The sequence below is a fragment of the Nerophis ophidion genome, linkage group LG03 (genome assembly GCF_033978795.1).
Source record: "Nerophis ophidion isolate RoL-2023_Sa linkage group LG03, RoL_Noph_v1.0, whole genome shotgun sequence".
Classification (NCBI taxonomy): Eukaryota; Metazoa; Chordata; class Actinopteri; order Syngnathiformes; family Syngnathidae; genus Nerophis; species Nerophis ophidion.
The window spans coordinates 88,214,077-88,239,660 of record NC_084613.1 but is presented as its reverse complement, the minus strand read 5'-3'; the positions used below and the strand labels follow the sequence as shown (position 1 = coordinate 88,239,660).

General features: G+C 38.9%; 1 protein-coding gene across 3 annotated transcripts in view; it reads right to left on the bottom strand.

Moving 5' to 3' along the window:
* Nucleotides 1–22,626, bottom strand: part of LOC133550184 (SAM and SH3 domain-containing protein 1-like) — a 68,064-nt gene extending 45,438 nt beyond the window's left edge. For 2 of the 3 annotated variants that reach the window (XM_061896303.1, XM_061896305.1), the window contains exon 1: nt 21,281–22,626. In XM_061896303.1, coding sequence (XP_061752287.1) covers nt 21,281–21,724 — 444 coding nt within the window. In that variant the 5' untranslated portion in view covers nt 21,725–22,626. The remainder of the gene's footprint in view (nt 1–21,280) is intronic. The other variant, XM_061896306.1, reaches the window with a different exon arrangement.
* Nucleotides 22,627–25,584: the final 2,958 nt, after the last annotated feature.

Below are 25,584 nucleotides of genomic sequence, written 5' to 3'. Positions count from 1 at the left end.
AAATAAATAAGTGTAAGAAAATGTAAACATAAAGAAACCTGAGAAGAACTATTTTCTGCAGGTTTCAAGCCAGGAAATAACGTCTGTGTAACATTATTTTGCCCTTTTATTCTTATTTAACTATGAAAAGGATTTTGTGCTGTGCAGTAATTATTTAAACATTATTTTTATTATATCGACCGACATGGATAATTATTCATATTTTTTTGACATATGAAAAACAAGGTGCTTGATAAAAATATATATTTGATTTCAAATGTAAATTTCCTCTGATTATAATCCCCGCAGCTATCAAGGTAGAAAAGAAATGTCAACAATGTAAACAAAATTGTAAAATCACATTGAACACTTAACAATAAGCTCTTAAAATTAAGGTAAAAAAATAAGGAATATATAAAAAAAAAAAAGTTTTAATAAAGTGTAAGAAAATAGTGCAAAATGTAAACATAAAGAAACCTGAGAAGAACTATTTTCTGCAGGTTTCGAGCCAGGAAATAACGTCTGTGTAACATTATTTTGCCCTTTTAGTCTTATTTAACTATGAAAATTATTTTGAGCTATGCAGTAATTATTTAAACATTATTATTATTATAATATCGGCAAAATGGATAATTATTGATATTTTTATGACCTACAGAAAATAAGGAGCTTGCTATAAAAAGACATTTAAAATGTAACTTCCTCTGATTATAGTCTCCTCAGCTATTAAGGCAGAAAGGAAAGGAAATGTCAACACAAGCATGAAAAACACTCAAACAATGTCAACACAATTGTTAAATCCCATTGAACACTTAATAAGATCTTAAAATGAAGGTACAGCAATAAGGAATATGTAAGAAAAGCTAAAATAAAGTGTAAGAAAATAGTACAAAATATAAAAATGTAAACAAAGAGAAACCTGAGAAGAACTATTTTCTGCAGGTTTCAAGCCAGGAAATAACGTCTGTGTAACATTATTTTGCCCTTTTAGTCTTATTTAACTATGAAAAGGATTTTGTGCTGTGCAGTAATTATTTAAGCATTATTATTATTACAGTTATTTTTATTAAACATTATTTATAAACATTATTTTTATAACTGTGTATCGACCAACATGGATAATTATTCATATTTTTATGACGTATGAAAAACAAGGTGCTTGATAAAAATATATATTTGATTTCAAATGTAAATTTTCTCTGATTATAATCCCCGCAGCTATCAAGGCAGAAAAGAAATGTCAACAATGTAAACAAAATTGTAAAATCACATTGAACACTTAACAATAAGCTCTTAAAATTAAGGTACAAAAATAAGGAATATGTAAAAAAATGTTTTTTAATAAAGTGCAAGAAAATAGTGCAAAATGTAAACATAAAGAAACCTGAGAATAACTATTTTCTGCAGGTTTCGAGCCAGGAAATAACGTCTGTGTAACATTATTTTGCCCTTTTAGTCTTATTTAACTATGAAAAGGATTTTGAGCTATGCAGTAATTATTTAAACATTATTATTATTATAATATCGGCAAAATGGATAATTATGGATATTTTTATGACCTACGGAAAATAAGGAGCTCGATAAAAAAAGACATTTAAAATGTAACTTCCTCTGATTATAGTCTCCTCAGCTATTAAGGCAGAAAGGAAAGGAAATGTCAACACAAGCATGAAAAACATTCAAACAATGTCAAAAATATTGTTAAATCACATTGAACACTTAATAAGATCTTAAAATGACGGTAAAACAATAAGGAATATGTAAGAAAAGCTCAAATAAAGTGTAAGAAAATAGTGCAAAATGTAAAAATGTAAACAAAGAGAAACCTGAGAAGAACTATTTTCTGCTGGTTTAAAGCCAGGAAATAACGTCTGTGTAACATTATTTTGCCCTTTTAGTCTTATTTAACTATGGAAAGGATTTTGTGCTGTGCAGTAATTATTTAAACATTATTATTATTACAGTTATTTTTATTAAACATTATTTATTAAACATTATTTTTATTACTGTGTATCGACCGAAATGGATAATTATTCATATTTTTATGACGTATGAAAAACAAGGTGCTTGATAAAAATATATATTTGATTTCAAATGTAAATTTCCTCTGATTATAATCCCTGCAGCTTTCAAGGCAGAAAAGAAATGTCAACAATGTAAACAAAATTGTAAAATCACATTGAACACTTAACAATAAGCTCTTAAAATTAAGGTACAAAAATAAGGACTATGTAAAACATTTTTTTTTAATAAAGTGCAAGAAAATAGTGCATAATGTAAACATAAAGAAACCTGAGAAGAACTATTTTCTGCAGGTTTCGAGCCAGGAAATAACGTCTGTGTAACATTATTTTGCCCTTTTAGTCTTATTTAACTATGGAAAGGATTTTGTGCTGTGCAGTAATTATTTAAACATTATTTTTATTATATCGGTCGACATTGATGATTATTCATATTTTTATGACGCATGAAAAATAAGGAGCTTGATAAAAAAAAATATATTTATTTCAAATGTAAATTTCCTTTGATTATAATCCCCGCAGCTATCAAGGCAGAAAGGAAATGTCAACAATGTAAACAAAAAAAGTAAAATCACATTGAACACTTAACGATAAGCTCTTAAAATTAAGGTACAAAAATAAGGAATATGTAAAAAATGTTTTATTAAATTGTAAGAAAATAGTGCAAAGTGTGAAAATGTAAACAAAGAAACCTGAGAACTATGTTCTGCAGGTTTAGTGGCAGGAAGTTACAGCTGTGCTCTAAAGGGTGAGCATGACTAAAGTGGTGTGATGTTACCAAGAGGAATGTTAGTTCAAATCTACACATGTTTGCTGGGAATGTGGAAATATAGACAGAATAAATCTTAACAGGATAATATTTGGGGTTATTTGCTTTCAAAAACTCATATGGTCGAAGACGATGAAGGTATCGCTTTGGAACCACTGCAAATTAGGGTTGTCCCCATACAAATATTGTGGTACCGGTACCAAAATCTATTTTGATACTTTTCTGAATAAAGGGGACCACAAAAAAAAGTCATTATTTGCTTTATTTGAACAAAAAATGTTGGTGTACATGAAACATATGTTTATTATTGTCATTTAATGTTGAACATACTAGACAACTTGTCTTTTAGTAGGAAGTAAACAAACAAAGACTCCTAATTAGTAACATATTGTGTCATTTATACACCTATTATTTTATACACATTATGAGGGACAAACTGTAAAACAAAATAGATTATTATTCTACTTGTTCATTTACTGCTTATTTTCTGTTTTAACATGTTCTATCTACACTTCTGTTCAAATGTAATAATCACTTATTCTTCTCTTCTTTGATACTTGACTTTAGTTTTGGATGATACCACACATGTTGGTATCGATCCGATACCAAGTAGCTACAGGATCATACATTGGTCATATTCAAAGTCCTCATGCGTCCAGGGACATATTTACTGACTTTATAAACAAAATATAAATATTTTTAAAAACAAAAAAAACATATCGATGTAATCATAGTAGTATCGACTCCAGTACTTGGTATCATTACAGTGGATGTCCGGTTTTGATCCACCCATGGCGTTCGTTTACATTGTGACACTAGTGAGCAATTGTATCATCCTACGGTGTGTGGTGAAGCATGTTTAGATATTCCTCGTCCTCCAGTGATAATGATACTTGTAAGAAACTTCCTTTGTCGCCATGAAGACAAGGATTAGTGATATTTAGAAGTAGCTAAATCACGGCAGACTGCGGATGGATGTCTTCCAGCAGCTCTTCCTGAGGGCGTTTCAGTGTTACAACTTCACCTTTATCTGGACTTTTTACACCAAAATGTGTCCGTTCTCCCTTTTCTGTCTCCACACTGTGTCTGCTTGTAAGTACTCGGTGTGTGTGCGCTGCCATACATTATGTGTTGGCGACGTTTTCCAGTGTGGACATGAAATATCTTGTCTTTGGAGTCTATTCAATTGAATAGAAGTTGAAAGGGATTTGCAAATCATTGTATTCTCTTTTTATTTAGCATTTAGGCAACGTGACAACTTCACTGCTTTTGGCCTTTTGTATGATACTGTAATATTTGTTGAAATATTGGATACTGTTACAACTTTTAGGAGGTATGCAATATCATGCAGTACTGATATTTTTTCCTGGTGTTTTCGAGGGCCATATAAAATGACGTGGCCCCAGGCCTTTATGCCACTCTTGTGGTATAAAGTGTTTTTAATCAGATTACTCCATGAATGAAAAGAGGACTGAAATAATGTTTAACTGCGGCCCGAACCGCAATCTTTTCAGCAGCTGCGCTCTCGTCTTCGACTTGTTGACAGACCGCCTCCATGACTGACAGCTGCCCTTGGCCCGTGCAGTCTGTGCGCGCCTCACAGGAGACGGGGAAACAAAACGTGTTCTTGTCTTCTTAGCGACGCTGACATGATGAGGACGAGAGCTGCTGTGGGAGGACGAGGATGACAACGCCGCCTTCCCACCAGGGAAATTAGCCGTGTGACAGCCGGATGAAATCATTTCAGTACCTCTGAATTAAACGTGAACAATCCCGAGATTTTTTTATTTTTTTTTACACACAGTCTTCACTGGATTGACGTTCACGGCACCCGAGGGTCTCGTGAGATGTCACTGGCTGTGGCCAGATCATTGTTAAGAAAAAACGACCGACAGGAACGCGAAAATTTATGGATGATTATTTATAAGTTTGTTATATGCTCACATTAGCATGATAAAAGGAAAAGTTAGTGTCAGGTTCAAACACCGAACTATCTATCAAACAAGACATGAAGCAAGGAATCAAATTTAGCTCATGAGGACAGCAGGTGTGGATCTGCACCCTCCGTCAGTGTCACCCCACCGCTCTGAGGAACAAGCTCCACGCCTCCTCATTTATTTGGGCATTTCCTGATTACATACTTCCAGCTGCTTCTAAGGGGAGGGGGTCATAAACAGCTGCTGCAGTGGCTCATAAGTTCAAACAAGAAGGTGCTTGGAGCGGTGTCAGGTTTGCCTCTGCTCTGCCCGTAGATTTTTGTTCAAACCCGTGGAAGTTCAATAGATCAAAGAAACCGACACCTCAACGGCACATTCCGTTGCACACACTGGAGGTTTACAAGCCGTCCACCTTTTGCTTGATCGGATCACAGACTTTTTTTGTCTCCACGAAGGGCAACCTGAACTCATAGCAAACAAGTTGTGTGATAACTTATATACAATAATTCTGACAGTTACCATACTTCCAAGATGGCGCCAAGTGTAATAATCCGTGATTTTTTTCAAGTGAAATGGTCTTGTGAGATGACACTGGCTGCGGCCAGATCATTGTTAAGAAAAAATAACCGACAGGAAGGAGAGAATATACGGATGATAATCTACAAGTTTGTTGTATGCTCAGGTTAGCCTGATAACAGCAAAAGTTAGTGTCAGCTTCAAACACCGAACTATCTATTAAACAGGACAAGAAGCAAGAAATCAAATTTAGCTCATGAGGAGAATGCGTGTGGACCTGCACCTTCCATTAGTGTCACCCCACCGCTCTGAGGAACAAGCTCCACGCCTCCTCATTTATTTGGGCATTTCCTGATTACATACTTCCAGCTGCTTCTAAGGGGAGGGGGTCATAAACAGCTGCTGCACTGGGTCATAAGTTCAAACAAGAAGGTGCTTGGAGCGGTGTCAGGTTTGCCTCTGCTCTGCTCGTAGATTTTTGTTCTATCCCGTGGAAGTTCAATAGATCAAAGAAACCGACACCTCAACGGCACATTCCGTTGCACACAGTGGAGGTTTACAAGCCGTCCACCTTTTGCTTGATCGGATCAAAGACTTTTTTTGTCTCCACGAAGGGCAACCTGAACTCATAGCAAACAAGTTGTGTGATAACTTATATACAATAATTCTGACAGTTACCATACTTCCAAGATGGTGCCAAGTGTAATAATCCGTGATTTTTTTCAAGTGAAATGGTCTTGTGAGATGACACTGGCTGCGGCCAGATCATTGTTAAGAAAAAATAACCGACAGGAAGGAGAGAATATACGGATGATAATTTACAAGTTTGTTGTATGCTCAGGTTAGCCTGATAACAGGAAAAGTTAGTGTCAGCTTCAAACACCGAACTATCTATTAAACAGGACAAGAAGCAAGAAATCAAATTTAGCTCATGAGGAGAACGCGTGTGGACCTGCACCTTCCATTAGTGTCACCCCAACGCTCTGAGGAACAAGCTCCACGCCTCCCCATTTATTTGGGCATTTCCTGATTACATACTTCCAGCTGCTTCTAAGGGGAGGGGGTCATAAACAGCTGCTGCACTGGCTCATAAATTCAAACAAGAAGGTGCTTGGAGCGGTGTCAGGTTTGCCTCTGCTCTGCCCGTAGATTTTTGTTCTATCCCGTGGAAGTTCAATAGATCAAAGAAACCGACACCTCAACGGCACATTCCGTTGCACACAGTGGAGGTTTACAAGCCGTCCACCTTTTGCTTGATCGGATCAAAGACTTTTTTGTGTGATATCTTATATACAATAATTCTGACAGTTACCATACTTCCAAGATGGCGCCAAGGGACGGTCGCATCGCAAATAGCGAAAATCACAAACTTTAACGCTTTTTTTAGGGATATTCCGGGAGGTGTAAAATTTTGAAAAAAACTTCGAAAAATAAACCAAACCACTGGGAACTGATTTTTATTGTTTTTAACCCTTTTGAAATTGTGATAATGTTCCTCTTTAAGGAAAGACTGAATGGGGCCATGTATCCTGAGATTTGGAGCCCAAACCTCCTTCCATCAGTGAGAGCTTTGAAGATGAAACGTGGCTGGGTCTTCCAGCATGACAATGATCCCAAACACACCGCCCGGGCAACGAAGGAGTGGCTCCGTAAGAAGAATGTGAAAGTCCTGGAGTGGCCTAGCCAGTCTCCAGACCTCAACCCCATAGAAGATCTGTGGAGGGAGTTGAAAGTCCGTGTCTCTCCCAGTTGAAGTGTACCTATGATGAAAATGACACACCTCTGTCATCATTTGAAGTGGGAGAACTTGCACAATCGCTGGCTGACTAAATACTTTTTGCCCCACTGTATATCTACCGTCTTCCGCCTGCTCCGCCGTTGAGGTCTTTACCGTATCCCTGGCAAGAGGGCAGTCAGGTACTAGGCCTTTGCCAAGGACCACCTGGGGTAACAGTAGTAAAGGGGTTAACCTCCTAGTGCCCCAAGACCTCCATAGAGGAGCCTCCACTGCCGGCTGCACTTTAACCTCCTGCCCAGGACATTGTGCAAGAGTACAGCTCAGGCCGCTCTCCTCATTGAGCTAAATTGAATCCTCCATCCATCCATTTTCCTACCGCTTATCCCTTTCAGGGTTTCAAGGGGCGCTGGTGCCTATCTCAGCTACAATCGGACGGAAGGCGGGGTGCACACTGGACAAGTCGCCACCTCATCGCAGGGCCGACACAGATAGATAGACAACATTCACACACTAGGGACCATTTAGTGTTGCCAATCAACCTATCCCCAGGTGCATGTCTTTGGAGGTGGGAGGGGCCTATCCCCAGGTGCATGTCTTTGGAGGTGGGAGGGGCCTATCCCCAGGTGCATGTCTTTGGAGGTGGGAGGGGCCTATCCCCAGGTGCATGTCTTTGGAGGTGGGAGGGGCCTATCCCCAGGTGCATGTCTTTGGAGGTGGGAGGGGCCTATCCCCAGGTGCATGTCTTTGGAGGTAGGAGGGGCCTATCCCCAGGTGCATGTCTTTGGAGGTGGGAGGGGCCTATCCCCAGGTGCATGTCTTTGGAGGTAGGAGGGGCCTATCCCTAGGTGCATGTCTTTGGAAGTGGGAGGGGACTATCCCCAGGTGCATGTCTTTGGAGGTGGGAGGGGCCTATCCCCAGGTGCATGTCTTTGGAAGTGGGAGGGGACTATCCCCAGGTGCATGTCTTTGGAGGTGGGAGGGGCCTATCCCCAGGTGCAAGTCTTTGGAGGTGGGAGGGGACTATCCCCAGGTGCATCTCTTTGGAGGTAGGAGGGGCCTATCCCCAGGTGCATGTCTTTGGAGGTGGGAGGGGCCTATCCCCAGGTGCATGTCTTTGGAGGTGGGAGGGGACTATCCCCAGGTGCATGTCTTTGGAGGTGGGAGGGGACTATCCCCAGGTGCATGTCTTTGGAGGTGGGAGGGGCCTATCCCCAGGTGCATGTCTTTGGAAGTGGGAGGGGCCTATCCCCAGGTGCATGTCTTTGGAGGTGGGAGGGGACTATCCCCAGGTGCATGTCTTTGGAGGTGGGAGAGGCCTATCCCCAGGTGCATGTCTTTGGAGGTGGGAGGGGCCTATCCCCAGGTGCATGTTTTTGGAGGTGGGAGGGGCCTATCCCCAGGTGCATGTCTTTGGAGGTGGGAGGGGACTATCCCCAGGTGCATCTCTTTGGAGGTGGGAGGGGCCTATCCCCAGGTGCATGTCTTTGGAGGTGGGAGAGGCCTATCCCCAGGTGCATGTCTTTGGAGGTGGGAGGGGCCTATCCCCAGGTGCATGTCTTTGGAAGTGGGAGGGGACTATCCCCAGGTGCATGTCTTTGGAGGTTAGAGGGGCCTATCCCCAGGTGCATGTCTTTGGAGGTGGGAGGGGCCTACCCCCAGGTGCATGTCTTTGGAGGTGGGAGAGGCCTATCCCTAGATGCATGTCTTTGGAGGTGGGAGGGGCCTATCCCCAGGTGCATGTCTTTGGAAGCCAGAGATCCCGGAGGGGAACCCCAGCAGTCACGGGGAGAACTTGCAAACTCCACACAGAAAGATCCCAAGCCCAGGTTCAAACCCAGGACCTTCGTATTGTGAGGCAGACGCACTAACCCCTGTCCCGCCGTGCTGCCCAGCCTGAATTGAATCCTGTCCCTAATTCCTTGCTTCCTGTCTGTTGAAATGATGTCATCTGCGTTTGAACCTGACTTTATGAAGGAGGTAGATTGGAAAGTAGCTGGTCTGCGGGACAAATGTGTCCACCTCTGCTGTAAAAACCCCGTCAGTTGTGCCAGCTTTAAAGTCGGGAAAAAAAATGTTTGATTCCCGTCCAACCTTTTAATCTCCTTAAGAGTGTCCCCTGTAATCCTCTGGCAGACATCATCCCTACTCTATGAGCACACTTTTATCTCTACTTTCACCAACCAGTAGGGGAGACAAACAAACATCTTCAGGATTTCCTTCATTAGAGTCATCTTGGCCAAACGTGTGTTGGAGACGGGCCTCAAGGAACAGGCTGACAGTAGGGGGCCAACAACCCTCCAGAGTCCAAGTGGACCGAGCCCCCCGCCCGTCACGGGTGTGTCATCTCATCGCCGGCCCGCTAATGGATGCTAACCACAGCTAGCCAGGCGTGCCCCGACATCGTAAACATTGCTTAAGAGCGAGGGCTCGCTTTCACTCCATGACGTCTGCGTCAATAGTCTGCTTTCACCACATACTTTTCTTAAACTCCTGACCACATGCTTTTAATGAAGGACGTGTACATGCGGTGGAGGATAAAAGATGCTTGAATCAGGCCTACGCTCTCAGGATTATGTAAACCCGGGGTGGCCACACCTTTTTCTGGAGGGGGATCTACCTCATTCATGTACAGTCCAGGTCAAAAGTTGATACACACTTGTAGAGTGTCCGCCCTGACATGGGTAGGTTGTGAGTTCAAACCCCAACCGGGTCATGGGGTGGTGGGGGTCACAGCTTACTTCGGAGTTTGTTTCTTCGGGATGCAGACGGACCACTCCGGACAAGGAAGATGATTTAATCTTCAAAATCAACACGTACTGACAGAGATAGATATCTACATATATCCATATTTAAGGGTTATTTCTTTTCTATAGTGAAGTGAAGTATATTTATATAGCACTTTTTCTCTAGTGACTCAAAGCGCTTTACATAGTGAACCCCAATATCTAGTCATATTTGAAATAGCTAGTGTTCCATCTTACTCTTTCTCTCTTTTCTCCATATCTTGACCGATGGCACACTGTGGACTACCATGCAGGGAGTAGCAATACTCCTTTTTTCCTATCTCATCCTGTGTCCAGCTAAGGAGAACAATAGCGGATTCGGTCTGGAGGGTGGGGTGGGGTGGGGGGGGGGGGGGGGGGGGGGGGGGGGCGAGGGACATTTTGAAGAACACAGCGCTTCCGTAATGTTTTCAGATCCACTTGGCGACGTGATTTGAATGTGTTGTTTTTAGGTTGGTCTCTCCAAAGCTTTGGAATAAATTGCAATATACCTATTCTGTTCTGGGTGATCATTTAAACTCAGCGTATGTGTCATCAAAAGGACTTGGGATTGACCAGTGACTTAAATTCCCTTAGAGGAACATCTAGTCCTAACGCAACTTAAATTCCCTTAGAGGAACATCTAGTCCTAACGCAACAGTACCAAACATCTAGTCCTAACGCAAAAGTACCAAAGAGGGGTGAAGAAATAGCTCTCTGATTAGTGGTCGACAACAAGTGAGCGTGTCGACCACTAACCGGTGGCAGGTGAACCCAATTAATCCCCATGGAAACCAAAACAAACCCAGAGGTGCACAAACAGGAACTAAGGGAGTCCAAAACTAACCGAAAATAACAAAACATGATCCGGGCCCACGGATCATGACAACAACACCCAGAAATATGTTTGGAAGTGAAAAGGTGAGGTTGACAATGTGGGATGACTATGAGAAACCTTGGAGAGGACCGCAGAAGTGGTTGAACACCCCCCCAGCATAATATTGGGAAAGTCCAGTCCATAGTGGATCTAACATAATAGTGAGAGTCCAGTCCATAGTGGATCTAACATAATAGTGTGAGAGTCCAGTCCATAGTGGATCTAACATAATAGTGTGAGAGTCCAGTCCATAGTGGATCTAACATAATAGTGTGAGAGTCCAGTCCATAGTGGATCTAACATAATAGTGAAAGTCCAGTCCATAGTGGATCTAACATAATAGTGAGAGTCCAGTCCATAGTGGATCTAACATAATAGTGTGAGAGTCCAGTCCATAGTGGATCTAACATAATAGTGAGAGTCCAGTCCATATTGGATCCAACATAATAGTGAGAGTCCAGTCCATAATGGATCTAAAATAATAGTGAGAGTCCAGTCCATAGTGGATTTAACATAATAGTGTGAGAGTCCAGTCCATAGTGGCTCTAACATAATAGTGAGAGTCCGGTCCATAGTGGATCTAACATAATAGTGAGAGTCCAGTCCATAATGGATCTAACATAATAGTGAGAGTCCAGTCCATAGTGGATCTAACATAATAGTGTGAGAGTCCAGTCCATAGTGGATCTAACATAATAGTGAGAGTCCAGTCCATAGTGGATCTAACATAATAGTGAGAGTCCAGTCCATAGTGGATCTAACATAATAGTGAGAGTCCGGTCCATAGTGGATCTAACATAATAGTGAGAGTCCAGTCCATAATGGATCTAACATAATAGTGAGAGTCCAGTCCATAGTGGATCTAACATAATAGTGTGAGAGTCCAGTCCATAGTGGATCTAACATAATAGTGAGAGTCCAGTCCATAGTGGATCTAACATAATAGTGAAAGTCCAGTCCATAGTGGATCTAACATAATAGTGTAAGTCCAGTCCATAGTGGATCTAACATAATAGTGAGAGTCCAGTCCATAGTGGATCTAACATAATAGTGAGAGTCCAGTCCATAGTGGATCTAACATAATAGTGAGAGTCCAGTCCATAGTGGATCTAACATAATAGTGTGAGAGTCCAGTCCATAGTGGATCTAACATAATAGTGAGAGTCCAGTCCATAGTGGATCTAACATAATAGTGAGAGTCCAGTCCATAGTGGATCTAACATAATAGTGTGAGAATCCAGTCCATTGTGGATCTAACATAATAGCGTGAGAGTCCAGTCCATAGTGGATCTAACATAATAGTGAAAGTCCAGTCCATAGTGGATCTAACATAATAGTGAGAGTCCAGTCCATAGTGGATCTAACATAATAGTGAGAGTCCAGTCCATAGTGGATCTAACATAATAGTGTGAGTCCAGTCCATAGTGGATCTAACATAATAGTGAGAGTCCAGTCCATAGTGGATCTAACATAATAGTGAGAGTCCAGTCCATAGTGGATCTAACATAATAGTGTGAGAGTCCAGTCCATAGTGGATCTAACATAATAGTGAGAGTCCAGTCCATAGTGGATCTAACATAATAGTGAAAGTCCAGTCCATAGTGGATCTAACATAATAGTGTAAGTCCAGTCCATAGTGGATCTAACATAATAGTGAGAGTCCAGTCCATAGTGGATCTAACATAATAGTGAGAGTCCAGTCCATAGTGGATCTAACATAATAGTGTGAGTCCAGTCCATAGTGGATCTAACATAATAGTGAGAGTCCAGTCCATAGTGGATCTAACATAATAGTGAGAGTCCAGTCCATAGTGGATCTAACATAATAGTGTGAGAGTCCAGTCCATAGTGGATCAAACATAATAGTGTGAGAGTCCAGTCCATAGTGGATCTAACATAATAGTGAGAGTCCAGTCCATAGTGGATCTAACATAATAGTGAGAGTCCAGTCCTTAGTGGATCTAACATAATAGTGAGAGTCCAGTCCATAGTGGATCTAACATAATAGTGTGAGAGTCCAGTCCATAGTGGATCTAACATAATAGTGAGAGTCCAGTCCATAGTGGATCTAACATAATAGTGAAAGTCCAGTCCATAGTGGATCTAACATAATAGTGTAAGTCCAGTCCATAGTGGATCTAACATAATAGTGAGAGTCCAGTCCATAGTGGATCTAACATAATAGTGAGAGTCCAGTCCATAGTGGATCTAACATAATAGTGAGAGTCCAGTCCATAGTGGATCTAACATAATAGTGTGAGAGTCCAGTCCATAGTGGATCTAACATAATAGTGAGAGTCCAGTCCATAGTGGATCTAACATAATAGTGAGAGTCCAGTCCATAGTGGATCTAACATAATAGTGTGAGAATCCAGTCCATTGTGGATCTAACATAATAGCGTGAGAGTCCAGTCCATAGTGGATCTAACATAATAGTGAAAGTCCAGTCCATAGTGGATCTAACATAATAGTGAGAGTCCAGTCCATAGTGGATCTAACATAATAGTGAGAGTCCAGTCCATAGTGGATCTAACATAATAGTGTGAGTCCAGTCCATAGTGGATCTAACATAATAGTGAGAGTCCAGTCCATAGTGGATCTAACATAATAGTGAGAGTCCAGTCCATAGTGGATCTAACATAATAGTGTGAGAGTCCAGTCCATAGTGGATCTAACATAATAGTGAGAGTCCAGTCCATAGTGGATCTAACATAATAGTGAAAGTCCAGTCCATAGTGGATCTAACATAATAGTGTAAGTCCAGTCCATAGTGGATCTAACATAATAGTGAGAGTCCAGTCCATAGTGGATCTAACATAATAGTGTGAGAGTCCAGTCCATAGTGGATCTAACATAATAGTGAGAGAGTCCAGTCCCTAGTGGATCTAACATAATAGTGAGAGTCCAGTCCATAGTGGATCTAACATAATAGTGTGAGAGTCCAGTCCATAGTGGATCTAACATAATAGTGAGAGTCCAGTCCATAGTGGATCTAACATAATAGTGAGAGTCCAGTCCATAGTGGATCTAACATAATAGTGTGAGAGTCCAGTCCATAGTGGATCTAACATAATAGTGAGAGTCCAGTCCATAGTGGATCTAACATAATAGTGAGAGTCCAGTCCATAGTGGATCTAACATAATAGTGAGAGAGTCCAGTCCATAGTGGATCTAACATAATAGTGTGAGTCCAGTCCATAGTGGATTTAACATAATAGTGAGAGTCCAGTCCATAGTGGATCTAACATAATAGTGAGAGTCCAGTCCATAGTGGATCTAACATAATAGTGAGAGTCCAGTCCATAGTGGATCTAACATAATAGTGAGAGTCCAGTCCATAGTGGATCTAACATAATAGTGAGAGTCCAGTCCATAGTGGATCTAACATAATAGTGAGAGTCCAGTCCATAGTGGATCTAACATAATAGTGAGAGTCCAGTCCATAGTGGATCTAACATAATAGTGAGAGTCCAGTCCATAGTGGATCTAACATAATAGTGAGAGTCCAGTCCATAGTGGATCTAACATAATAGTGAGAGTCCAGTCCATAGTGGATCTAACATAATAGTGTCGACAATGATTTTAAATTGAAACATCAGATTAAGTCTGTTGGACGAGCGGGTTTTCATCATCTAAGACTTTTAGCGAAAATTAAATCACGTTTATCTTTCATCTAACAACTTTTATTTCAAGACGTTAGTACAACTGCAACTATCTCCACGTGGGAATGAAGCAGGCCTCAATCGCTCCATTGCAGTTAGTCCAAAATGTCTTCTAAGTGCCATTAAAAGACATGAAGTAGTGTACAGTAAGTACAGTACACCCGACACATGTTAGCATCACAATGTAGCGACTGACCTCCTCACTGCTGCTCTCTGAGGGACGAGACTGTCCAGTCCCACCAGGTCTCAGTTACAGAGACACTGTCCAGTCCCACCAGGTCTCAGTTACAGAGACACTGTCCAGTCCCACCAGGTCTCAGTTACAGAGCAGCACAAACAAGACGAAAATCCAGATTGAAGAAGACGATGAAGCCAAGTCCGGACGTGAAATATGTTTTTTTATGGCTTTCAGTCAAACCACGAGGGTGTCTTTATATCTCTGCTGATGTCATGAAACATGAGGAAATATATATAATGTACTACCTTCATAACTATATGTAATATGTACACACTGCAAGTATATATATATATATATATATATATATGACCGGTGTAGCTGGTTTGCACAAAGAAAAGCTTCTCAGCCATCTGCTGCAAGAAAGAGATTAAAACCAACATGTAAATAATCTGCTCTGCCTCTGAAATGTTTATTAAGTCAACATAACATTGCTACCAAAAGCGCCCGAAAGTGTGGAAATAATATCTGCTAATAAAGTTTTTCATCTTTTCTTAATAAATGTGTTCCAAAAATAGATGTACAATGACATATATTTACACTTTAATCATCTCTAATAACACAACTAAATATTATATCATTGTACATTTTAAAACAAGGTTATTGTTCAAATAAAGATAAATACTAAAATATCTGCTCAACTTATGATTTCAAAAAAAGGAATCCAACAAACTGTTCATGTAAAAATGTTACCATAAAATTTTTTTTTTTACAGTAAAATCCACTTTCATTGTTAATTAATACAACACAACAACCGCTGATTTCACAGTATAATAAACTTGCACGGATTTTTACGTTAAAAAAAACAGTGGTACTGTTTTTCAATTCCATTTAATTTAATTCCATGTATTTTTTATCTTATATGCTGTAAAAAAAAAAAAAATTAAAAAGCTGCAAATATTACAGTAAAATACAAAATAAATTTAAAAAACTGCAACTATTACGGTAAAATACAACAAAAATCACAAAACTGCCAATATGACGATGAAATACAGATTTGGTTTTGTGAAAAAAGAGACAATTATACACGTTTTATATAAAGATATTTATATTCATACTGTGTATTATTCTCTGTTAAAAGCGGCCCTCTGAGGGCAACCATAAGTGTCATGTAGACCACCACTGTAGGTTTTGTACTTATTAAACTCCAGCTGTTGGACTGTAACACACACGATTGTTGTAGATTTTTTTCGTTAGCAAATTTGTAGGTGTTAAAATCACCATGTGAAATCGCTAATAATAGCCCGTCTATGGCAAATCTAATGTATATTAGCATCAGGCTAGCACATTTTGAAAGAGCGAACCCTTCTTTACGTTTGAGCGTTTTCTACCAAGCATATTTGCTTTGCTGGTGCATCTTAGTTGTAGTTTTCATTAATACATGTAAAATTGTTAATGCAAAATCCATAAAACGCCAATAGCTAACGTATATTAGCACCAAGCTAGCAAATTTTTTAGGGGGGTGAAAGTGGAGCCTTACTTACATTTTTTTGAGTCCATTTCTTTGTTGGCATTGAAAATTGCCCAAAAATAAATAAATAAAATACCGGATTCCAGTAGCCCTCCCTAGTGACATGTTGTTTCATTTATTATACAAACCCTGTTTCCATATGAGTTGGGAAATGGTGTTAGATGTAAATATAAACAGAATACAATGATTTGCAAATCCTTTTCAAGCCATATTCTGTTGAATATGCTACAAAGACAACATATTTCATGTTCAAACTCATAAACATTTATTTATTTTTTATGAAAATAATCATTAATTTTAGAATTTGATGCCAGCAACACGTGACAACGAAGTTGGGAAAGATGGCAATAAATACTGATAAAGTTGAGGAATGCTCATCAAACACTTATTTGGAACATCCCACAGGTGTGCAGGCTAATTGGGAACAGGTGGGTGCCATGATTGGCTATAAAAACAGCTTCCATGAAAAATGCTGAGTCTTTCACAAGAAAGGATGGGGCGAGGTACACCCCTTTGTCCACAACTGTGTGAGCAAATAGTCAAACAGTTTAAGAACAACCTTTCTCAAAGTGACATTGCAAGAAATTTAGGGATTTCAACATCTACGCTCCATAATATCATCAAAAGGTTCAGACAATCTGGAGAAATCACTCCACGTAAGCGGCATGGCCGGAAACCAACAGTGAATGACCGTGACCTTCCATCCCTCAGACGGCACTGTATCAAAAAACAACATCAATCTCTAAAGGATATCACCACATGGGCTCAGGAACACTTCAGAAAACCACTGTCACTAAATACAGTTGGTCGCTACATCTGTAAGTGCAAGTTAAAGCTCTACAATGCAAAGCGAAAAACATTTATCAACAACATCCAGAAACGCCGCCGGCTTCTCTGGGCCCGAGATCATCTAAGATGGACTGATGCAAAGTGGAAAAGTGTTCTGTGGTCTGACGAGTCCACATTTCAAACTGTTTTTGGAAATATTCCACATGGTGTCATCCAGACCAAAGGAGTAGCAACCATCCAGACTGTTATCGACGTAAAGCTCAAAAGCCAGCATGTGTGATGGTATGGGGGTGCATTAGTGCCCACGGCATGGGTAACTTACACATTTGTAAAGGCACCATTAATGCTAAAAGGTACGTACAGGTTTTGGAACAACATATGCTGCCATCTAAGCGCCGTCTTTTTCATGGACGCCCCTGCTTATTTCAGTAAGACAATGCCAAGCCACATTCAGCACGTGTTACAACAGCGTGGCTTTGTAAAAAGAAAAAAGAGTGCGGGTACTTTCCTGGCCCGCCTGCAGTCCAGACCTGTCTCCCATGGAAAATGTGTGGCGCATTATGAAGCGTAAAATAGGACAGCGGAGACCCCGGACTGTTGAAGGACTGAAGCTCTACATAAAACAAGAATGGGAAAGAATTCCACTTTCAAAGCTTCAACAATTAGTTTCCTCAGTTCCCAAACGTTTATTGAGTGTTGTTAAAAAAAAAGGTGATGTAACACAGTGGTGAACATGCCCTTTCCCAACTACTTTGGCACGTGTTGCAGCCATGAAATTCTAAGTTAATTAATATTGCAAAAAAAAATAAAGTTTATGAGTTTGAACATCAAATATGTTGTCTTTGTAGCATATTCAACTGAATATGGCTTGAAAAGGATTTGCAAATCATTGTATTCTGTTTATATTTACATCTAACACAAATTCCCAACTCATATGGAAACAGGGTTGGTAGAAAAAAAAAAACTACTTATTTTTCATTGGGTCAAAGTTCGGTTTATTTCTGGTACATTCCAACAAGAAAGTGACAACAACAATGATGGCAGACGGAGGTGGACTCGCTTTACTTTAGCGCTCGTATGATCGCTTTTATTTACCTGCAGCCTTCCCTCTGAATGATGCATGTGGTTAAATGGAGGCAGGGAGGCGGAGCCTGACGTTAATTGCCCGCCGGCGTGCCGCCTAACTGCAACGTTAGCTGGCAGCAGCCGGCATATAAAATAGGGACACTTAATATTTTACAACACTGCAACTTATAGGAGATATATTTAGATGCTGGGAGTGCAGCCTGGCTCCTTCCCACAATGCATCATGGCCTGCTGTGACATTTGTGGCAGCAAACTGAACAAGCAACCAATCGTGGATGTTCTTATACGTGAAGTCATCATTCACTCAATCAATCAAGGTTTATCCATATAACGCTCAAGTGTCTCAAAGGGCTGCACAAGCCACAAGGACAGATTGCACAAATATCGTACAACTATAATGCTAAATATGATCCAATTATTGTACGATCATCTTGCAAAATTCTAGAAAATATCGTCCATATCCGTTGATACCGTGAGTAACTATAACACCGCTTTACTTGAACAAATACTGAGTAATTATCGTTTGTGCATGAATAATGTATACATTGCAAATATTGTCTGAATAGCATTTAACTTTTTAATGTTAAATTTAATGTTTTTCCCCCTATAATAAAAGAAGCAGCATGTTGCTAAGGAGGGCTACTGGAATCCGGGATTTGTATTTTTTTGGGCAATTTTGCAATTTACATTGCCAACAAAGAAATTGACTCAAAAAAACATAAGTAAGGCTACACTTTCTCCCCCCCCCCAAAAAAAATGCTAACTTGATGCTAATATAGATTAGCTATTGACATTCTACGGATTTTGCATTAGCGATTTTACATGGCGTTTTCAACACCTCCATATGTATTAACCTAGAAAAAAACGACAGATTGTTCAAATATCGTACATGCAAAATATGATCCAATTATTGTACGATCATCTTGCAAAATTCTAGAAAATATCGTCCAAATCTGTTGATACCGTGAGTACCTATAACACCGCTTTACTTGAACAAATACTGAGTAATTATCGTTTGTGCATGAATAATGTATACATTGCAAATATTGTCTGAATAGCATTTAACTAAAATATTGTTCAAATATTGTAAAAGTACCATGATGAGAAACATGCCTGCCCTTTGACCAACCGAAAAATAAGTGTTTTTTCCCCCTATAATAAAAGAAGCAGCATGTTGCTAAGGAGGGCTACTGGAATCCGGTATTTGTATTTTTTTGGGCAATTTTGCAATTTACATTGCCAACAAAGAAATTGATTCAAAAAACCTAAGTAAGGCTACACTTTCTCCCCCCCCCCAAAAATGCTAACTTGATGCTAATATACATTAGCTATTGACATTCTACGGATTTTGCATTAGCGATTTTACATGGCGTTTTCAACACCTCCATATGTATTAACCTAGAAAAAAACGACAGATTGTTCAAATATCGTACAACTATAATGCAAAATATGATCCAATTATTGTACGATCATCTTGCAAAATTCTAGAAAATATCGTCCATATCCGTTGATACCGTGAGTACCTATAACACCGCTTTACTTGAACAAATACTGAGTAATTATCGTTTGTGCATGAATAATGTATACATTGCAAATATTGTCTGAATAGCATTTAACTAAAATATTGTTCAAATATTGTAAAAGTATCATGACGAAAAACATGCCTGCCCTTTGACCAAACGAAAAATAAGTGTTTTTTTCCCCCTATAATAAAAGAAGCAGCATGTTGCTAAGGAGGGCTACTGGAATCCGGTATTTGTATTTTTTTCGGCAATTTTGCAATTTACATTGCCAACAAAGAAATTGACTCAAAAAACGTAAGTAAGGCTACTCTCCCCCCCCAAAAAAAAAATATGCTAGCTTGATGCTAATATACATTAGCTATTGACATTCTACGGATTTTGCATTAGCGATTTTACATGGCGTTTTCAACACCTCCATATGTATTAACCTAGAAAAAAACGACAGATTGTTCAAATATCGTACAACTATAATGCAAAATATGATCCAATTATTGTACGATCATCTTGCAAAATTCTAGAAAATATCGTCAATATCCGTTGATACCGTGAGTACCTATAACACCGCTTTACTTGAACAAATACTGAGTAATTATCGTTTGTGCATGAATAATGTATACATTGCAAATATTGTCCGAATAGCATTTAACTAAAATATTTTCCAAATATTGTAAAAGTATCATGATGAGAAACATGCCCGCCCTTTGACCAAACGAAAAATAAGTGTTTTTTCCCTATAATAAAAGAAGCAGCATGTTGCTAAGGAGGGCTACTGGAATCCGGTATTTATATTTTTTGGGGGGCAATTTAGCATTTTACAATACCAACAAAGAAATTGACTCAAAAAAAAACATAAGCACGGCTACTCCCCCCCCAAAAAATATGCTAGCTTGATGCTAATATACATTAGCTATTGACATTCTACGGATTTTGCATTAGCGATTTTACATGGCGTTTTCAACACCTCCATATGTATTAACCTAGAAAAAAACGACAGATTGTTCAAATATCGTACAACTATAATGCAAAATATGATCCAAATATTGTAAAGCTGTGATGCAAAAGTCGTACAAATATTGTTTGATCATCTTGCAAAAATCTAGAAAATATCGTCCAAATCCGTTGATATTGTGTTGTAGTTATAACACCACTTTACTTGAACAAATACTGAGTAACCATCGTTTATGCATAAATAATGTTTACGTTGCAAGTATTGTCCAAATAGTGTTGAACTAAAATATTGTAAAAGTATCTTGATGAGAAACATGCCTCCACTTTGACCAAACGAAAAATAACTGTTTGTTTTTTGTTTTTTCCTCCTTTAATAAAATGAAGCAGCAAGTCGCTAGGAAGGACTACTGGAATACTACTAATTATTTTTTTAATTGAAGAAATTTGTTTTTTTTACTTGCAGATTTTATTTTTTTAACTTGCAAACTGAAGAAAATTGTTTTAACTTGTATTGTTTAACTTTTAAATCTTTTTTTTTATTGAAGAATATCCTTTTACTTTTAATTTGAGAAAATAGTTTGTATTAACAATTTAAAAAAAATTTTTTTTTTACGTGTGAATCGTTTTTTAAATAGAATTTTTTTTTTTTACTTGTGAATTGTTTTTAAATGGAAGAAAAATATATATATTTTTTAAACTTGTGAATTGTTTTAAGTTGAATAATTGTTTTAACTTTCGAATTGTTTTTTTTGAATTGAAGAATATTGTTTTACTTGCAAATCGTGTTTTAATTTGAGAAAATATCTTTATTTATTTACACGTTTTGTAATCTTTTTTTTAACAGAAAAAAAATGTTTTTATAATTAAATCAATACTTATTTTACTTGCTTATAGTTTTTTCTACTTGCAAAAATGTGTTTTTACTTTTGGCGAGCAAAAGTGGGGAGAAGGTGCAAAGTCTTCCTACCTGGCGGGCGTACGGATCTTCTCCCAGGTGGATTCCATCCTTGGCCACTTTGTCCCCGATGAGGACCTTCAGTTTGAGTTGGGGAGAAGTCACAAAGTCTTTACAGTCCGTGAGTCTCAGGTGGTGGTTTTCGGGACAGGCCGGCCGGTGTGGTCTTCCTGACCCCTGCAGGCTCCCCAGGTGACCCTCAGCAGGTTCCAAGGTGAAGTAGAAGCCCGGGACTTTCTTCTTCTCCTCGTCCGCGTCCTTCAGCCTCTGCACGGCGTCCAGAAGCCGGAGTCTGTGGACCTCCACGCCGACCCCGATGGCGTCCAGGTCGGGCGCTCCGATCTGCTTGCAGACCTCCAGGTCGTCGTAGCCGTTGTCCAGGAAGGCCTCCAGGTAGCGGGCCAGGTGGAGCTCGGAGAGCCAGTGGAGCAGCAGGTGAGGACCCTGCAGGCTCATCCTGGGCGTCCAAACCTCCAGCACTTTTAAAGCGGCTTCAAACTCGCACACACGGCACGTCGACTCCGGACTAATGACGTCACCGCAAGCGAGCAGCTCACCTTTGACATCTCTAATTGTCTTCCCGCCTCTGACCTTTGACCTCCCACGCGAGGAGATGTCACGAGTCCTCCACGCTAGCACCTGCGCTAACTTTTAGAACAAATGAAAGTCTTTGCTAGTCTGGAACCAGAAGACTACTTTCAGTTCAAATCTCGGACGGAAAACGACGCATTTTTTTTTGCAAACCTCGACTTAGCAAGTTAACCCCGCGCATCATTTCTCCGCAGACAGAGGTCAAAGTTCAACTTCCACACGCCGCGTCCATCGGCGTCCTGGACACTTGACGGCGTCCTGGACACTTGACGGCGTCCTGGACACTTGACGGCGTCCTGGACACTTGACGGCGTCCTGGACACTTGACGTCCTGGACACTTGACGTCGTGGACACTTGACGTCCTGGACACTTGACGTCCTGGACACTTGACGTCGTGGACACTTGACGTCGTGGACACTTGACGTCGTGGACACTTGACGGCGTGGACACTTGACGTCGTGGACACTTGACGTCGTGGACGCTTGACGGCGTCCCCGGCTGACGTCCTGGACACTTGACGTCGTGGACACTTGACGTCGTGGACACTTGACGTCGTGGACACTTGACGTCGTGGACGCTTGACGGCGTCCCCGGCTGACGTCACCCTGCTGTGCCCGAGCAGGCTTCAACGCCGCCGGCTGCTCCCAAAAGACTCTCGTCACAAAATAAGACCCAAAAAAAAGCGGATTTTAAAAGTTCTTTTCAGCTCTCGTCGTGTCTTATTTCCTCCAACTTTGACGTCCACCGCCGTGAAGAAGAAGAAGAAGATGATGAAGATGAAGACGATGCATGGCTGGATGCTCACTGGCGCGACCTGCTGGCCATTCTGGGTAATGCACTTAGAATGAAATAATGATAATAATTAATAATGCATTTAAAATGACAAACAGTTCATTTCCACAGCATCGCAATGTTTTTTTTTGTTAACCTTTCTCTTGTAGCTCATATTATGTCCTTTAATAACGTTCTAATATCTTGATTCAATTCATATTGTAAGAAATAAATACAAATTAAAATACAAAAAATAAACGGATAAAATAAAGTCCATTGCTCATTTTTTTTATTCTCCATTGTTTTCATTATGTTATATATATGTATGTATGTATGTTTATTTAATATATACTGTAATACATATTTTAATTAACTTTTAGCTATTTAACAATTAACTATATTTTAAATGAACTTTTATAGTATTTTCTATGAACTTTCATAGAACTTTCACAGTATCATGTTAGACCCGCTCGACATCCATTGCTTTTGATTTGATTAAAAATAGTTTTCCTAATTTCATTTTAAATAAAGACTTGATTCCTTTAAATAACCAGTTAAAAAATGTTTTAACTAATTTAATTTCTGTAATGTAAAAACTTCTTGATTTGTTTTTCCTCTTAAATATGTACTTGATTGCTTTAAAGCATCTCCATTAATTTCAATGTTTCATAAATATATATATCTGTACTTTTGTTTTTCCACCATTTTAAATATTCACTTGAATGCTTTAAAGAACCATTTTAAAATGTTTAGTTAAAAAAACCATTGCTTTACTGTATAAAAAACTGTGTGTATATATATATATATATATATATATATATATATATATATATATATATTCAACAAATGTATACTGTATTTCTTCTTTTAAGTGGGAATGTTTTATCACTTGAAATATCTACTTGATTGATGTAAAGAAAGAACAATTAAAATAACATTTTAAAACTAATTTAATTTGCTTTAAAGCAAGACATGTTTTGAATCCGTTTCCTTGCAGGGCCAGCAGGTGATTAACTCTTCAATTGTGAAGTGAAGTGAATTATATTTATATAGCGCTTTTCTCTAGTGACTCAAAGCGCTTTACATAGTGAAACCCAATATCTAAGTTACATTTAAAGCAGTGTGGGTGGCACTGGGAGCAGGTGGGTAAAGTGTCTTGCCCAAGGACACAACGGCAGTGACTAGGATGGCACAAGCGGGAATCGAACCTGCAACCCTCAAGTTGCTGCCACGGCCACTCTACCAACCGAGCTATGCCGCCCCAATTCACAATTGTGACATTTGTTAGCATAAAATCAGCAATAAGAGATAAAAATGGCGTTTTTGTGATTTCTTCTGGGGGTTAAAGTACATTATATTACTTTCATTAGTTTTCATATAGAAAACCTTTATTTTGAAGGTGTGGCAGCTATCTTATTACTGTGGCCTGCGCCACAAAAGAGAAATAATTTGCATCCAAATGTGGAGTTAATAAAAAAAAAAGGTGAAACAACTGAAAACATGTTTTGTATTCTAGTTTCTTCAAAATAGCCACCCTTTGCACACTCTTGGCATTCTCTCCATGAGCTTCAAGCACACCTGTGAAGTGAAGACCATTTGAGGTGACTACCTCTTGAAGCTCATGGAGAGAATGCCAAGTGTGTGCAAAGCAGTCATCAGAGCAAAAGGTGACTATTTTGAAGAATCTAGAACAGGGGTCAGCAACCTTTTTGAAAGCAAGACCTATTCTTGGGTACTGATTCATGTGAAGGGCTACCAGTTTGATACACACTTCAATAAATTGCCACAAAAACACTGATCATCTCAATGATTTCTCACAATAAATGTTTATAGAAACAGATAAATATACAAAAAAAAAGTGTATTTCTGTCTGTCATTCCGTCGTACATTTTCTTTCCTTCTACTGAAGGTTTTTTGTAGAGAATAAATTATGAAAAAAAAACACTTGAACGGTTTAAAAGAGGAGAAAACAGGAAAAAAATTTAAATTAAAATTTGAAACAAAGTTTATCTTTGAAATTAAAAATTCAACCAATAAAAAGAAGAGAAAAAATAGCTAATTTGAATCTTTTTAAAAAAAGAAAAAAATAATTTATGGAACATCATTAGTCATTTTTCCTGATTAAGATATTTTTTTTAGAATTTTGATGACATGTTTTAAATAAGTTAAAACCCATTCTGCACTTTGTTAGAATATATAACTAATTGGACCAAGCTATATTTCTAACAAAGACAAATCATTATTTCTTCTAGATTTTTGTGAACCAAACTTTTAAAAGAAATTCAAAAGACTTTGAAATAAGATTTAAATTTGATTGTATACATTTTCTAGATTTGCCAGAATATTTTTTGGGAATTTTAATCATGTTTGAAGAAATATTTCACAAATATTCTTCGTCGAAAAAACAGAAGCTAAAATGAAGAATTAAATTAAAATGTATTTATTATAAAGTAAAAAAATAAATGAATATATTTAAACAAGTGAAGATCAAGTCTTTCAAATATTTTCTTGGATTTTCAAATTCTATTTGAGTTTTGTCTCTCTTAGAATTAAAAATGTCGAGCAAAGTGAGACCAGCTTGCTAGTAAATAAATACAATTTAAAAAATAGAGGCAGCTCACTGGTAAGTGCTGCTATTTGAGCTATTTTTAGAACAGGCCAGCGGGCGACTCTTACGGGCGACCTGGTGTTGGTGACCCCTGGACTAGAATATAAAACATGAACTAGAATATAAAACATGTTTTCAGTGATTTCACCTTTTTTTTGTGAAGTCCATAACTCCACATGTGTTGATTGATAGTTTTGATGTGACTATCTACAATGTAAATAGTCATGAACATAAAGAACACACATTGAAGGAGAAAGTGTGTCCAAACTTCTTTCCTGTTCTGTATATTTAATAAATATATAGTAGATGTATTCCAGTACTTTTTTAATCATTTTAAATATGTAC